The sequence below is a fragment of the Xiphophorus couchianus genome, chromosome 16 (genome assembly GCF_001444195.1).
Source record: "Xiphophorus couchianus chromosome 16, X_couchianus-1.0, whole genome shotgun sequence".
NCBI lineage: Eukaryota > Metazoa > Chordata > Actinopteri > Cyprinodontiformes > Poeciliidae > Xiphophorus > Xiphophorus couchianus.
Window position 1 is genome coordinate 13,380,531 of NC_040243.1, and position 14,972 is coordinate 13,395,502.

At 42.7% G+C, this 14,972-nt stretch overlaps 1 protein-coding gene and 1 long non-coding RNA gene across 2 annotated transcripts; both read left to right on the plus strand.

Moving 5' to 3' along the window:
- Positions 1-5,010: 5,010 nt before the first annotated feature.
- On the plus strand, positions 5,011-14,483 carry cbx4 (chromobox homolog 4 (Pc class homolog, Drosophila)). The gene is made up of 5 exons (XM_028042862.1): positions 5,011-5,341; positions 5,445-5,488; positions 6,145-6,210; positions 9,189-9,255; positions 10,854-14,483. Exons 1-5 carry the CDS (start codon positions 5,273-5,275, stop codon positions 12,249-12,251), a joined length of 1,644 nt encoding a protein of 547 aa, XP_027898663.1. The 5' UTR covers positions 5,011-5,272; the 3' UTR covers positions 12,252-14,483.
- On the plus strand, positions 6,219-7,459 carry LOC114160335 (uncharacterized). Its single transcript, XR_003598746.1, has 2 exons — positions 6,219-6,566; positions 6,661-7,459. It is a non-coding gene; the product is annotated as an uncharacterized LOC114160335 (long non-coding RNA).
- Positions 14,484-14,972: the final 489 nt, after the last annotated feature.

Below are 14,972 nucleotides of genomic sequence, written 5' to 3' on the forward strand. Positions count from 1 at the left end.
GTAGTGAAGGTGGGGTGGTGGGTGAACCCCACACGACGGCTCAGAGAGGAAGAAGAGGTGGGGGGTGAAGATCCTGGCAGAGGAGTACCCTTCTTCTCTGCAGACCTGTCGCCTCAGTGCAACAATGGCCGTGACAATGACACTGGAGGAGGAATTTCCACTACACCTCCCCACCATCACCGATCCCAACACACACACACACGTCCCCTCCCAATCTCTGCAGCGCATTAAAATCAGCAGAGGCAAGATGAATGAGTCCCTAATAGCTTTCATTTGTTACAATTATCATAATTAAACATATGTCAGGGGCAGACAATGGAAAGGGGAAAGATTTCTGTGTTAACACCTCAGGCGGCGGAGGGATGCAGCCACCTGAAAGGGATCTTTTCCTGTTATGTTATAATTAGTCAGAATAGACTTGGAGCATATTTACAGTAATTAAAGACCCTCTGATTCAGTAATTCAGACTTTCTATCATCTGTTTGCAGCAACACAGCGGACCTCATTTTTCTGTCCTCGTGTCCCTGCTGCCTGTTTGAGGAGCACCTGCTGAGCTCCATCAAAAATGTTTAAGGGCCCTTAAAACGTTTTTGAAGCACTCTTGTGTTTTTGTAAATTATACCATAGAAACTCACTCCTTCCTTGTTTTAGATTAATTATTCAGATACTCAGAAGAGCAGTGAGAGGGATTTCCCCGTCTCGTCTCCCTTCATTTTAATTCTATCATTTCCTCATCCACTCACTTGTAACTAGAGCGAGTCTTGTATAGGTCAAAGCCCAGGGGCAGGAGGCCTCCTAATTTAAGCACTATGCCATTCTTTCTAGTTAGTTTTAGGTGCATTATATGTTCATGTTTGTGGCAGTAATGCTGTGGGAAGGCTTTCTTCATTAGGGTCAGTAAAGCTTGTTAGAGATGAATACTGGGTGATCCTGGAGGAAAACTAAGAAGCTGTTAAAGACTTGAGACCAAATCCTGAGGGGCCCAGAATGACTTCATTCTTCCACTAAGTCCCATCAATTCGCCACTGTCTTTGCAATTCTTTTCTAGTCAATGTTTAGTTACAGCCTTTAATCCCTACACTAAAAAAAAACATGAAAAAGATTTTCTCGTTGTAATAAAGGATTCATTTGTGTTAAGCTGTGTGTTAAAGAATGTTTGTTCAGTTAAGAACAAGATATTGTTTTATTAGGACTTAACAATGATTCCTTAAACCCCAGATTCCTTAAAGAACTGTGAAATTCCCCTTTAATTTAAGAAGCTGTGAACTAACTGTGAACTAACTTTAGCAACATCAGCCAGCCATTGATTGGACATGAAAACAAGCCAACATGAAGCAGTTGATGGATGATTTTTTTTCTTTTTTTTTAACGTACCCCAAAGGCTGTGCCGCCCTGGGTGGTGAGCCATGTCACCCATATAAAAAAGAAGTAGGGAAAACTTTGTACATGCAAAGCATTGTCCGGAATTAGAAACAGGGAGAATGGTGAAAGAATTTGGTCTTGAAACAGGAAATAAAAAACTAATGACGCTGAGTTTTCTGTTCTGCCTGTAGAAACTAAACCAGAGATCATGACTTAACTTGACCCTTGTCCTCCTACATGGACACATATGGAATATCTCCAGCAAACACACTTTAACCCCCCTTATTTTTCCTTTTTCCACGCACACGCTATGAGACAAACTATTTAACTCAAAAATAAATTACAAGCTCTAACATAACACGGCCCCCTGAAATTGTATTGATAGCTTTGTTTAGATAAATACAACCATCGAGGTTTTCTCACAGAGTCTCTTCAAACAAGAGATTAAAAACGGTGGACTGCCTGACCCTGAGTTTAGCCTCACGTTTGAGATAACAGTTCATTTAACCTTGACAGCCGCATGTGAGACAAAATAAACTGCAGATGTTTGCGCAAACGCGCCCATGTGCGGTTCTTTTTTGTGGGGGATCATCAAGTGCGCAAATTTGGATTTTCACGAGATTTCTGAATGTAGATAATAATTATTTTGGATCCCTTACGAGGTTTTCTTTCTTTCTTTCTTTTTTTTACATCGGATCTGAACAGATTAAAAAATATATATCAAGAAGAAATAGAAACCTCACTCGCTCTGTTTCAAACACTGACGCCCATTTTTTAAAAAGTTTTCAATCATCCGATTTGAATCTCTCTTTTTTATCTCATCGAATGTGTTCTGCAGAGCTTGTTTTGATGCTCGGTAATCTAATCTTTTGGCAGAGTTTTCTCGGTTTCACCATCTTGAGCGCAGAAGTTACAGGTGGATTAAGTGCAGCAAGACATGATGAGCTCACCTGAGCGCATAAGAAAAAATGCCGCAAATGTGCACTCGTGCAGAGAAACAGATGCGGTTAAAGTGAGAAGATTTTTTTTTCAGTGCTGTGCAGGATATGATAACTTCATGAAGTGAAAAGGATTTCTGAGTGATGCAGATAAATTTCACCCAGGTTTTACAGATTTGCGGAAGAAATGCGGGGTATTGATTTGAAATAAATATGATTATTTTCATCTCCTCCGAATGTTTCGGAAACTCTCCGATTCTGTGAGACTGTTTCACCTTAAACAGCCGAGAGATTACTGAGACCTAATGAGTGCAATAAGCAGTGTCACAGATCTGTGAGGGTTATATCAGAGTGACTGCGCTGTGATCTGATCCGACAGTCTGAGTCAGAGGATTTTTCTTTCAAACGATTATCTTTGTCTTGACGCAGACTCCAGGCGTCCTTCTCCTTTAGTGCAAACACGGAATGATACATAATTTGTATTTTGGGTACCTGCTGGATAAACAGAGCTGACAATGAAGAACCGCAGCTCCAGACAAAAAAAAAAACAACAAAAAACTGACGTTTGAACGCGCGTTTCGTTTAAGCATAAAATAACCTTGTATAACACATTTTCCTTTGCGCACTACCATGAGGCACTTGTTTGTTTGTTGCAAACTTAAATTCTTGTTCTCCATGTCCCCCACTGCGCTCCTCTTCCCCCCTTTTTTCATGCTGTTGCTAGGGAAGCAGGGCGTATTCGCTGCCTGGCCGCGGGTAAAAACAGACGTAATGCGTAAATTAGGGGCTTTCGTCGAGCTTTTTTTGCAACAGTCACGATCTTAAACCCTCACTGCACCCAATTTATGACTCAAATCCGGGAATTATCGAGCGCAAAAAGCCACATTTCGGCGCTTTTTCTCCATTACCATATATGGCAGGGCAGAGATATATCGTGCCTGTATTTAATAGGCTGGCCGCCGCCGCTCTGCTCCTCGGCTTCAGTTTTTTAACCCTTGTGGTGCTGAATTATTTTTGGAGCAAGGAAAACCGTCCGCTTAATTGTTTTTCACGCCCTTTCTGCGACAAAAAAAGTAACGAATTTACTAATTCTGAACCAGCTGTACAGGCGGAGCGCAGTTTGCGCGCAGTAAATGGGAGGATTTGCGCACAGAGGCGCTTTTTTGTGCTCATGTTAAACTCTCTTATAAATCAGTCCACTTGGTGACATTTATAACACAGAAAACAAGCTCCCCGGTGCTGCGCTCTAAGCTGATGGATTTAGATTGCCCCGATGTGGATTAAATAGCAATATTTCAACCAATAACAAGATGGCTTTCAGGTGGCAAACGAACCGAGCGCCGTGGCAACGGATTAGTAAAGTTGCCTCAGGTAAACCGATGGCTGCACTGCGACTCTGCTGCGTGTCAAATTAACGGTGCCCCGCATGGTTTGACTATCAGACTGTGCCTGACCTACATTTGCAAAAAGCTCTCATGTGAAATCAAACTGAGTCCACATTTACAACTGCGGGGAGGGAGCGACAGCATCAGTTACTGTGAAAACAACAGTTTTGGTCACACTTAGACTTTCACAGGTCGACCACCATCTTTGTTAATGCCTTGTTCCAGAAACAATCATTTTAAGTAGTAAGGCAGCAGGGGTGTAGGTAGACATAGATCTACGCGATAAGAATGTAAAGCTTGCACGCTTTCTTCCAGAATAGCCCATCACCAACTCTGGTGAAAAAGAGGTTCCCCACAGGATGATGCTGCCACTACCATGATGGTATCATCGCGATCTAACCAAATAAAAACATTCAGTAAAATAGTCTGTCTTTGTGCTCAGTGTGCTCCGAAAACACAACAAGCTAGGAAAATATAGAAGGGACCAAAACTTTGGAGAGAAAAAAAAAACTTTCTTATGGTCTTAATCAATGACTTTTACGCCTTCTTCAGTACAACTGGATCTCTGTGTCCAACCGTATTTTGCCCACCTTATGAATTCCAGGTTTGGACATGCATATGCAACCTTTCTAAGATGTTCTGAAGTTTTATGGTGTTTTTATGTGCTTTGCAGCAGCACGCTGCTGTGCATAATTATTATTATTTTTTTGTCTTTCTTTTATGTTTCACTGCCAAACAGCTGGACTTAAGTGGATTTATGGGCACTTTGTTGTTTTATATGATTGTCTAGATCTTCCCAAGGTCCAGAAAAGCTCACACTGTTGCCTAAGCTGTTACATTATGTCCACAAGGAGCGACTTTGCTTTCAAATGTGGTTTTATGTACATTTTGTTAGAAGTCTTTTGCATGCAGCTTCATCCGTCCTCTCATCAAACTGACCAGATCTCCTTTTTCTGCTGAGTAAACGCGTCTGCGCAGCATGACGCTGTATCTACCATGTTAAACAAGGAGGGTGATGTTAATGTCTAGATGAGTGTAAGTCAGAGAAATTATCTTCCAGTTTATTTTAATAAATAATGGCAACTGGAGCAGGCACTTCACGTACAAATGTGCTTAAGGACACATAATCCAGCTCTGGACAAAACGAATATGTTACTGTGGATTTATTTATTTATTTTTATTTTTTGTACACTTTTCTTCAGATCAGGTGATGAATTTTGAATTTCAAATCACGTCGACCGTTGAAGTCCAGCTTTTGGATGAAGGAAAAAAAAAAAAAAAACACAACCTTTCTGCAAGGTCTTCACCCATCTCCCCTCCTCCCGTCCTGACGTCACTGCACGAAAAGAGCTGCTTGCAGCCGCACGGCTGTGAATATCTCTACGCTCACTGCCAGGACCGAGGAGTGTGCAGAGAGAGGAGGACAGAAGGTGAAGAGAAGTCGATTTTTTTGGATCCAACTGGAAAACTACCGGGCGCGCACGGCGCGGCACGCACCGAACGGAGGGCATTTCAACGTTTTCGCCGCGCGCACCCCCTTTCCTCCCCTCGCCTCCTCACTGCGATCGGATCGGACCGGAGCCGAGAATGGAGCTGCCTGCCGCCGGCGAGCACGTCTTCGCGGTGGAGGGCATCGAAAAGAAGCGCATTCGGAAGGTAACAGCGGGGGAAAGCGACGCGTGCACGGCGTCGAAATGTTGCATCTGCTTGAATGCGAGCCTAATCCAATTTTTTTCCCCTCCTCACACCACCATCTCAGGGCAAGATCGAGTACCTGGTCAAGTGGCGCGGCTGGTCTCCAAAGTAAGTCTGAAACACGCCCGACAAATTGCACCAGCGCAGTCATTAAACAAACAAACAAAAAATAATAATAATAAAAACATCATTAACGAATGCAAGTGTTGCACCTAGTTATGAAGGGCGTTGCGCGCACGAATCCGCGGGTGTTTATGTGAGTGTGTGTTTCAGTGGATCCGCGGATGCCTTCACTAATTTATGCGAGGGAAAGGGATGGGGGGCGGGGGGTAGGCACAGCCATGTAATCCCGTTTTAATTATTTCTGCTCTGCCAGCGAATTTACGAGACATAGTGGTGCTAAAATGGCCGACTCGATGTTGGAGCTGAAGGAGCGTTTGGATAACACATACGCACTCACACACATTCAATTATGGTTGGTACCCCCCCCCCTTTGCCTCTGCGGTTGGACATCTTCATTGTTTTTATAATTCACACTGGAAATAAGACACACAAAAAACCAAAACCTATCAGTTGATTTAGCGGATCATTTGTATCCAAGAAGTTTTTCTGTTTTCGCTCTGTTCCTGCTTCACCTGTCCAAACACTGTTGAAGATACAAGGAATGTGTCCGCGGGAGACGTGTGTGACAGTTTGAAAAAGGAAGTTTGCACGTGACAGCCCAGCAGCTCCCTGACAGTTGTTGGCTCCTCTCCTCTCTGCAGGTACAACACATGGGAGCCGGAGGAAAACATCCTGGACCCGCGCCTCCTCGTCGCGTTTCAACACAGGTGAGCGACTCTGTGCACAGTGGTGGACTCCGGACCAGGCCGCGCAGCCTCAACTTCAACTATGACCATATAAGGGCATGGGAGGAGGGGCGATGTAATATCTCAACCTCTCCCCAATCCCTCCGCCTCCCCCTCACTCCCTGCTTTTTTGCCCAGGAGAGGAAGGTGGGGTGGCGGAGGGGTCTAAATACTCTGGATGTGATGGTGTGAATTCATAAATCAAGCGATTTGAAGGAAGGACTGGATCTGAGGGACTAAGCATGGATATTTGATATCAGAGGACCTAAATCAGAAGTTAATTAACACCCAACCAATGCCAGTGGGTCCTGATGGGACGTTTTTATAGAGAAAATGAAGTAAGAGAGTTTGCTTGCCCACTGAAAAATCCTGCTAGGGAGGATTCCCATGTGGATCAAACTACAATTAGATGCCTTTGTTTTTGCATCCCAGGTGGTAACTTAGGAGGTGATCTGCACTGGAGGGCCTAATTGAAGGACTGGAGCCTGGTTGTTTATTGTGGTTTTAACAGGAGGAGGAGGAGATGGCGGTGGCGCCAACGCATGAGAGGAGAGCAGGGGCTGACTAAACAGTCTCATCTTTAAAAGAGATTCAGGGGAGCGGTCAAGCAAAGGGTTGGGACACACATTTATTTATTTAAATGTGTTTATTGTTAATTATTTATTTCTATGTTACTTATTTGTGTTTTGTATGTCTGTCTGTCATTCATTCCCAGCTGCTGGCTTCTCTAAATATGACAAAAACCTGATAAAGATCATTGTGTTGCAAATTAGCAACTAACACCTTACAGCAACCAAGCCCATGCTGCTTTGTTGGGACACAAAACTACAGACAAAACTAAAATCAAGCCTTAACTTAATTAAATGTGGTGTCCATCGAGCTAGTCTTTTTATACATTTTGTTTTCGGTTCTGCTTTTTCTTCTTTCAGTAATAATGCTCCAGCCTGACCTGTCATTGACCTTTGTCACAAATTTCTCCTTTTTCTTTCTTCCATCATACAGTAGCAGTTGTGATTGTCTGTCACTCACTTCCCTGTCTTCCCTAAATGTATTATATGTCTGCCTATCTTTGTGCAAAGTCATATGGGTATAAATAATTGCCTTCCCTAAATATGCCATCATAAAAAAATTGCTGATGCTGCACAGCAACCAGACCTACTGTACTATGCCAAAGCCAGCAAGACGCCAGACATTAAAAAAAAAAGATCCTCTCCCATCTGGACACCCATTTCAAAACTTTCTGGCACTGACCTGGAAGTGGGATTACCTTGAACCGCCCCTGCCTCCCACCCCCTTCACAACTACCTTTCAGAAGATAGCATATCTTTTCTCCAGATATTTGCAGACGGAGGTCACAGTCTCAACACAGGCCTTAAAAAACAAACAGAATCTCTCGAATGTTACTTTCAGAGGCCAGAACGTCAATTAATTCAAATGCCAGTGTCACTTAATCTTGCACAACTGTATCTCGCGCAGACCCATGAGGCCTCTGACATATGCTCCCTCTGTAGGCCAGCAGCCTGCTCATGGGGCCGAGTGAAGACGTGATGGCTGGGGAAAGGAATTCGCCTTTCTGAAAAGGCTAATTGACACATAGTGCTTCTCAACGCTTCTAGTGTACGGCTCTCATATTCCCCCGCAGTCCGCTTGCCTCCCCTGCCTGAGTGTATAGCTGTGTGCTGGGATGGCTATGGAGAGCTGCCTCTGCACTCTCTGTTTCTGCATGTGTGTGTGTGTGTAGCGGATTCCTCTCTGCTCTCATCGGATGGGGGGAAGGGGACCCGAGTCTGTAATTGCTAAACCTTGTGTGAATAGGGGTCACCCTGTTAGACGGCGTTTTCCAAATTGCACGCATTACAGCGGTGGTGACTGTTTATTGTGACAATCTTCTGGCAGCTCTGATCGTTTGAACATCTGCAGCACGAGGCCAACAATGAGGGTGGGTGTTGGAGCGCGCCTGGGGGAAGCATATTTACAGCTGGCCTTCGCCCACCTCTGCTTGTTTATGAGCCGATGCTGAGTCAAGGCTTATATCAGGGGGCGATTTCTCACACATGGGGCTGTCCTTGATCTGACCAGTTCTGTTATAATAACACGCGTCCCAGTCCCTTCTCATTAGAAATGGTTTAGAAAGGTTTTCCATAGACTTTCTGTGCTCCTTCACTGCCAAGTTTACTATTCGTACCAAACTATTCGTATTCCTTAAATGATTTTATATTTTGTCACGCTGAAACTGTAAACCTTCATGTTTTATTTGGATTTTTCATATAAGAAATATGTGGAGTATGTCTCTTCCGTCTTTGGATATCTATATCTTTTCTTGTGCGTTCCTGTGGTAAATATATCTCAACTCTTTCAGATTTAGAATTTCAGTTGGATTTCAGGCTGGACTTTGATTGGACCATTTTAACAGAGATGCACTTTTATTTTTTGGAGCCTCTAACAGCTTTTCTCCGAGTATCGCCGTGGTTTTTGCCCTATCTGTCTTCTCATTAACTCAATTTTCTTTGTCCTTGCTAAAGAACAGATGTACACACACCATGTTGCTGCCACCCTCATGTTTCGCAGTGGGAATGGCGCATTCAGGCTGTTTTGATTTGGTCCATCTAAAAAAAAGGGAATAAAATACATTAAATTTGTGGTTGCAGCATAAAATGTGGAAGATTTCAATGTCTGACTGTCAGAGGAGGAAGGGTTGACGTTTCAAAGACGTCCCCTAATTGAATTTCTTGAGGATAATGAGAATATGGAATGGGCTGATTACCATGGAGAGCTATGCAAATAGGGATCAAAATGCTTCACAGCATTTGGACATTCATTACTGCTCTGAATCACGGCTCCACTTTTGACCTTGAATAATAGGTGGAGGAAAACGAGCGAAAACCTGTCGTTTCCAATAAGGAATAATTAGATTTTGAAGGTGTCTGGTAATGCTCATATATGATCTTTTCTTTTCTCAGAGAGAGGCAGGAGCAGATGATGGGATACCGAAAGCGGGGGCCGAAACCAAAACATCTTCTGCTTCAGGTATTTTCTTGATGATTCATCACCACACTGTGGAAATAGCCTGACTACTAAAAACACATCAGAGAGTTTCACTTTGTAAGCGGTTCGAGAGAATGGGAGCACAGTCAGGTGCGCCACACCTGCTGTCAGTGTGCTTTTCTTTAAGTGCAAAAGAGAGTGTGGGAGGGAGCCCTCCACAGTGGATTTATCTTGACACTCAAACTGAAACTATGAACCTTGCCTGAGGTTCAAAACATGCTGCTCGAGTGTACTCATTTTATCTGTGGGCTTATTAATTTTCATGCAAAGCAACCATGCAAAACCTGGTTTTTACCTTTCAAAGCGACTATAAATCTTCCTTTTTGCACCAACTGGTCTTTCTTTTATGTCATGTTTTGGGACAAACAAATCATAATCCTTTGACTCTCTTCGCTGAAGCATTTACAGCAGCGCTTTTAGAGCCAAGTGTGATTATATATTTCGAGTCTGTCCCAATTGCTGTGCAGCATTGCTCCCGAAGAGGCGTGCCACGTGGCCGGCAATCGGGGGCAGAGCGTGACATGTCTGGTGGCACTTGTGTGACCTGGAGGTCGCAGTTCGGAGCGTCTTGATCGTTCCGCTGCAGTGCCCCTCTGACGGCTGCGGGGTCAGTCAGGGGTAGTGGGCGAAAGGGGCGTAGGCTTTAAAATGAGTCCTGATTGGTTGTTTTACTCTTCCACCTTATTTCATGGGGATAATCAAGCAGCTCCACCTGTAAAACAGACTTTATTGGATTCAAACCATGAAAATGTTGCATCACCTTCTTTTGCAGGGTGTCCGGTTATTTAATTGTAAAGCATCTAGTGCACAACAAAAGAAGATTATCTGGGATCATTTAAGAGATTAGTTTGTAAAAGGCATTAACATGCAACATAAATAAACCGTAAATTAAGTCAATCGATGCAAAGCGCATAATCATTTCAGCAATTCACTATTTTAATATGTTAAGGCAAAAATCTGTGTAGCAGGTGGTTCTGCTTTTGATGTTGGTCCATTTGCCTAATGGCAGCAGATCAAAAGGTTCAGGTTCTCTGCAGGGCATGCCTTCTATTGCTTTTTGGGATCAACAGATTAGATCAAATGGAGGAATTTAAAGACAATATATGAAAATACAAATAACAAAAAAATTGGATAAAACTATACTTTGCAGGCCTTTCTTCATTTTGCCTTTCTGGGATTGTTCAACAAATTACATCAAATGAATGATTTTAAAGGTAAAACCTAAACATATAAAGTGTATAAAACAGATGTGACGGATTGCATAGACTCCAAGTGACCGTTTAGATCTCCTCACTATTTGCAGGACCCACTTTTTAATTGTGAGATTATTCAACAGATTAGAGCAAAAAATGGAAAAATAAAAATATATGAAATTGGAAATCACCCTTTCAGCTCCCCTCATCATCCTTTGGCAGGGTTATTTTCTCCCATATTACAGACAAGAGAAGTTGAGGAGGCTATTGTTACTATTTTCTTTAAATTTTGGTGCCTGTAGTTCACATTTTTCCAGAGGTTTTATCAAATAAGGGTGTCAGAATGTGGGTAGAATGATTAACAATCCTCTCCTGTCTTCCACTAAGGTGCCATCATTTGCCCGGAGGTCAAACATCCCAGCGGGATTTGAGGAAACGGTCCAGGACACAGAGGGAACCTTTAAGTTGGATCCCGTCCAGCGTCCTCAGCTGCAGCATTACCAGCTGAACAGCAAAAAGCACCATCAGTACCAACCCAACAGTCAGGAGATCCCTGCTGACTCTCTGAACAACAGCAAAAAGAAGTTCATCTACCAGCTTAACAGCAAGAAGCACCACCATTACGAGCCCGACCCACACATGTATGATGCACAGGTTTCGAGGCTGAAGGAGGTGGTCAAAGTTCAGGAGCCAGCCAGCAAGCTTGCGAATCCTGGGTGGAACCTACCTTTGGCCCTGCAGCAGAAATGGATCCGGAACAAAGACACTGGGTGCTTGAGCAAAGTCAAAGAGTTGGCGGTGGAGGTGAGGAAACCGGTTAAAGATGCGCAAAGTGAGAATGCACTAAAGCCCAACCCTAAGGAGGCTACTCTGCCTAGTGCTGTGAGCAGCAAAATGAAGATAATCAAGAACAAAAACAACAACGGACGCATTGTTATTGTCATGAGCAAATATATGGACGGCAACAAGGTTCATGGAGCAAAGGATAAACACAGGGAATCATCAAGAGACGAGAAAACGCAAAGCTCCAAAACACAAGAGAACAATCCGCCACCGGGGGCCAAAATGACTGAACACCCGGAGAACGGGATTCCCAAAGAGATCTGTAAGGGCAGCTCCGTGTCTGTTGCGGAGCATCCCTTGAAGTGTTCCCCCAAAGACAGGCATTTTTCCAAACCATCTCCGAGCACAGCCGAGGAATACAACACTGAAGTGGCCCGCGGCCAGGCGGATTTACCGGACGACTTGCCCCTGCAGCTGACAGCCAGCTCCCCCCCAACATCTTGGACCGCCGACACGGCCATCCCGACGCCTACTGCCGTTGACCAAATCCGGATCCCCTCGTTCCCCTGCGACCGGAAAAGGAAGCTGTCGGATCCGGTGGAGGACAGGAACCTTGGTAAAATCCTCCTGGCGTCCAGGAGCTTGAGCGTACCGACGGCTGCGGTGACGCCACCTCAGGACAAACCCATGGACCTCCACTGCAGCGTGGCACGTCGCAGCAGTATGTGTACAATGTACGACGCGAATGGAAGCCAGGAGGAGCCGATGGACCTCAGCTGTCCCAAAAATAGGAGGCAGGTGGAGGCAGAAGTCCAGCCACCGGTGGAGGCGGAGCCTGTCGTTGAAGACACACCTCCTCCAAAGGAGAACAAGCAGGAATCCTGTGAAAAATCTCCAGAGGAACCTGCGAACAAAATCTCCCCTTTTATGGGGAACATCATCATCACTGACATCACGACAAACCGCCTCACAGTCACCTTTAAGGAATACGTTTCTTTCTAAAAAAAAATTAAAAAAATAAAAATATGGGACTCCCAGCTTCTGATTGGCTGATCCTGTGAATATGTGCATATGTAGAAAAAATTAAGAAAAACACAAGAATTTTGTACATATTGAAATTTATAATTTATAAGTCAAATCCAGTATGTTTCCTATGACATTTTATACTGTAACTCCAATGTGATGTTGTAGCCAAGAAAGTGCCCTCGACTATTTGAGCGAATGCATCACTCTGATGGGGGATTCTCCACCAAAAACAAACAAAAGAAATCTTTGTCATATTGAGCTTAAGGAGGGAACTATCGCCGTTTTTCATACTTGTACCAAACTTATAACCTGAGATATATGAAGGTTTATACATGTTTCGTATTACTAATATCTGTTCATGTCGGTCGAATAGAAGATTTGTGAATGGACTGCGGTTGCAGATCGAATTTAAAGCACTTAATGCATTTTCATATGTTTTGCTTGTGTCACTGCCGTTGGAGAAACAGTCACAGATTATTTTGTTGCTGTAATAGACAGACCCCTTATTGTGGATTGGCATATTATTTTTGTGTTTTGTTTGTGGGCTGTTTAAAAAGAAAAACGTTACTCGCCGTGACATGCAAATTCAAAAAGCGGGTGTGTCAGGATACAGTGTAAACACGAGCTGCTGGGCACAGGCATGTGTCTGCTCCTTTGAAGCAATCTGACTGCAGACTGAAATGAATCAGATCTACAAGCCAAACTTATCTACCTTAATTTTAGGAGATGCTTGAGGTGTTAAAGAGATTGCTTATGTTCTTTTCAAGTGAGGTACTTTAAAGTTAGTGTCGGTAATTGTTGGGGAAAGAAATGATTTTATTGAAACTTTGTGGAAAGGAGAATAAGTCCTGTCAGGCTAATGGTTTGCCTTTAGTTTATATTATCAACTTAACCCTTCAAATGTTTATATCTGTAAGATGCAATGATGTTTTTAGCAGATATAAATTGCCACTTGTTAAAAAATGCTGTTAAATTTGTGATGTTTTCTCAGCTTGGCGACATGAATATTGCTAAACAATATCAATCTGCCTCAGTTGTGTTAGATGCAAATTGCAAAATTCACCAAGAAAGCAAATATAAGAGGATTAATTGAGTTGAGCCCCCAAATTAAATTCTGCTAAGGTCCTCAGACATTGGGCTGTCTCTGAGTCAAAAACACATATCTGTCCTAATACCCATTTATACCCATAATAAATTTAAGATTTATTATTCAACAAGACCCATCACAGACCAAATATGACTTGCAAATTGTGGATATTTTCCTTCGACTGTCCCTCTGGAGTCTTGCGTTATTTGCATGGCACACTTTTGAAATTTCTTCTCTATGGTAGTGTGAACAACCATTTTGAGTTTAATTTGCTTTAAGTTGCTACAGTATGCAAAAATGGGAGACACGTCTGCCTAACTAGTATCCTTCTACTAATCTTATATTTTATTAACTTTTTTTTTAAACAAACTCACTGCTATGTGATCTCTTCCCACTACCAGAAATGGAGAAATTACTGATTTTAGGTCCTCAGAACCTCATTTTAAAAAAGCAGAATTATTCCTTTTAATATATTTAATCTACTCCCAAATCCCAGAGCTCCTAAAAAATAGTGTCATTTATATATATATATATATATAAATGACTCCTGTTACTTGAGTTTCGCTAAATCAAAAGTTTTGCTTTCTACTTCTTGAAATGCAAGAGCTCATCTCATTGTTTTATCTGTCAAAGCTCACTGTAACATTCTGAAAGCTACCAAGGTTGTTCATTATACAGACTAAATGGGACTTTCCAGTGATGTCCTGGGCGTCCAAGCCGTTTTGATTATTCATGCTGCTGATGGTTACAAAGCTGTGGGATGTAAGCTACAGCAACGTTTGAGTCCTAATGGCCTTTCCCGCACATTTAATGCAAATCCAGTCAGAATGCTAAAACAAAAGGCTGTGTTGATGAAAATGAAGAGTGCTTATTTATTGATGTTAAAGTTTTAGTTAAAAAGAAAAAAAAAAAAGCAGAATCTGCATTCTGTGCTTTGTTTTCACCAAACAGTTTCATCTCGAGGAATTTTCCAGAGTTCCTTTTTGTTTTTCCTTCGCTTAGTCTTTGCACTCTGTTTAAAGTGGAAATGATTGTTATAAAGTATGCTGTATTGGCTGACCATGTATGCCTGGCTCCCTGGATGGTATGTCTCACAATAAAAACGGGAGATTTGACCTGTGGCATGTTGTCGCACTGGTATTTCTAATCTTTATTTTTTCTTCATTCTGCAGACTTTGGTATTTTCCCGATTTCCAAAAAGAAACAAATTTTGGAAGCAAAAACAAAACAAAAACTGAGAACTAAAAGAAAAAATAACTTGTGTTTATGAGGCTGAGCTTGTAAAAACAGATTGAGTTGCATAATCACAAACTATTCTGCACAAAGGGCTTTCTGTGTTGCATAACTGCACCGGTCACTCGTGTTATTAAAACCTCAGCTGTGCATTATTTCCCTACTTCGACTTGAACCCGAGCAGGAATGTAAACATCCAACCTGATCGGAAAGTGGAAGAGGCCAGAAGAAGCGATTGTGTAATTTTAAATCTTATCATGGAGGAACAAACCTTTATGGAAGGTGAATAATCAGTCAATGGGGGTGTGCTTTGCAGGAAATGGTGCTGGGATGACTTCTAATTATAATGTAGCCAATTCTTCCTGGAACAGTGGGTA

Excerpts from the sequence above, each read along its gene's own strand:
- cbx4 (XM_028042862.1), top strand. The coding sequence starts at position 5,273 with ATGGAGCTGCCTGCCGCCGGCGAGCACGTCTTCGCGGTGGAGGGCATC. Across the intron at positions 6,211-9,188 it reads CTCGTCGCGTTTCAACACAG|AGAGAGGCAGGAGCAGATGA; the intron begins GTGAGCGACTCT and ends TTCTTTTCTCAG. Across the intron at positions 9,256-10,853 it reads CAAAACATCTTCTGCTTCAG|GTGCCATCATTTGCCCGGAG; the intron begins GTATTTTCTTGA and ends TCTTCCACTAAG.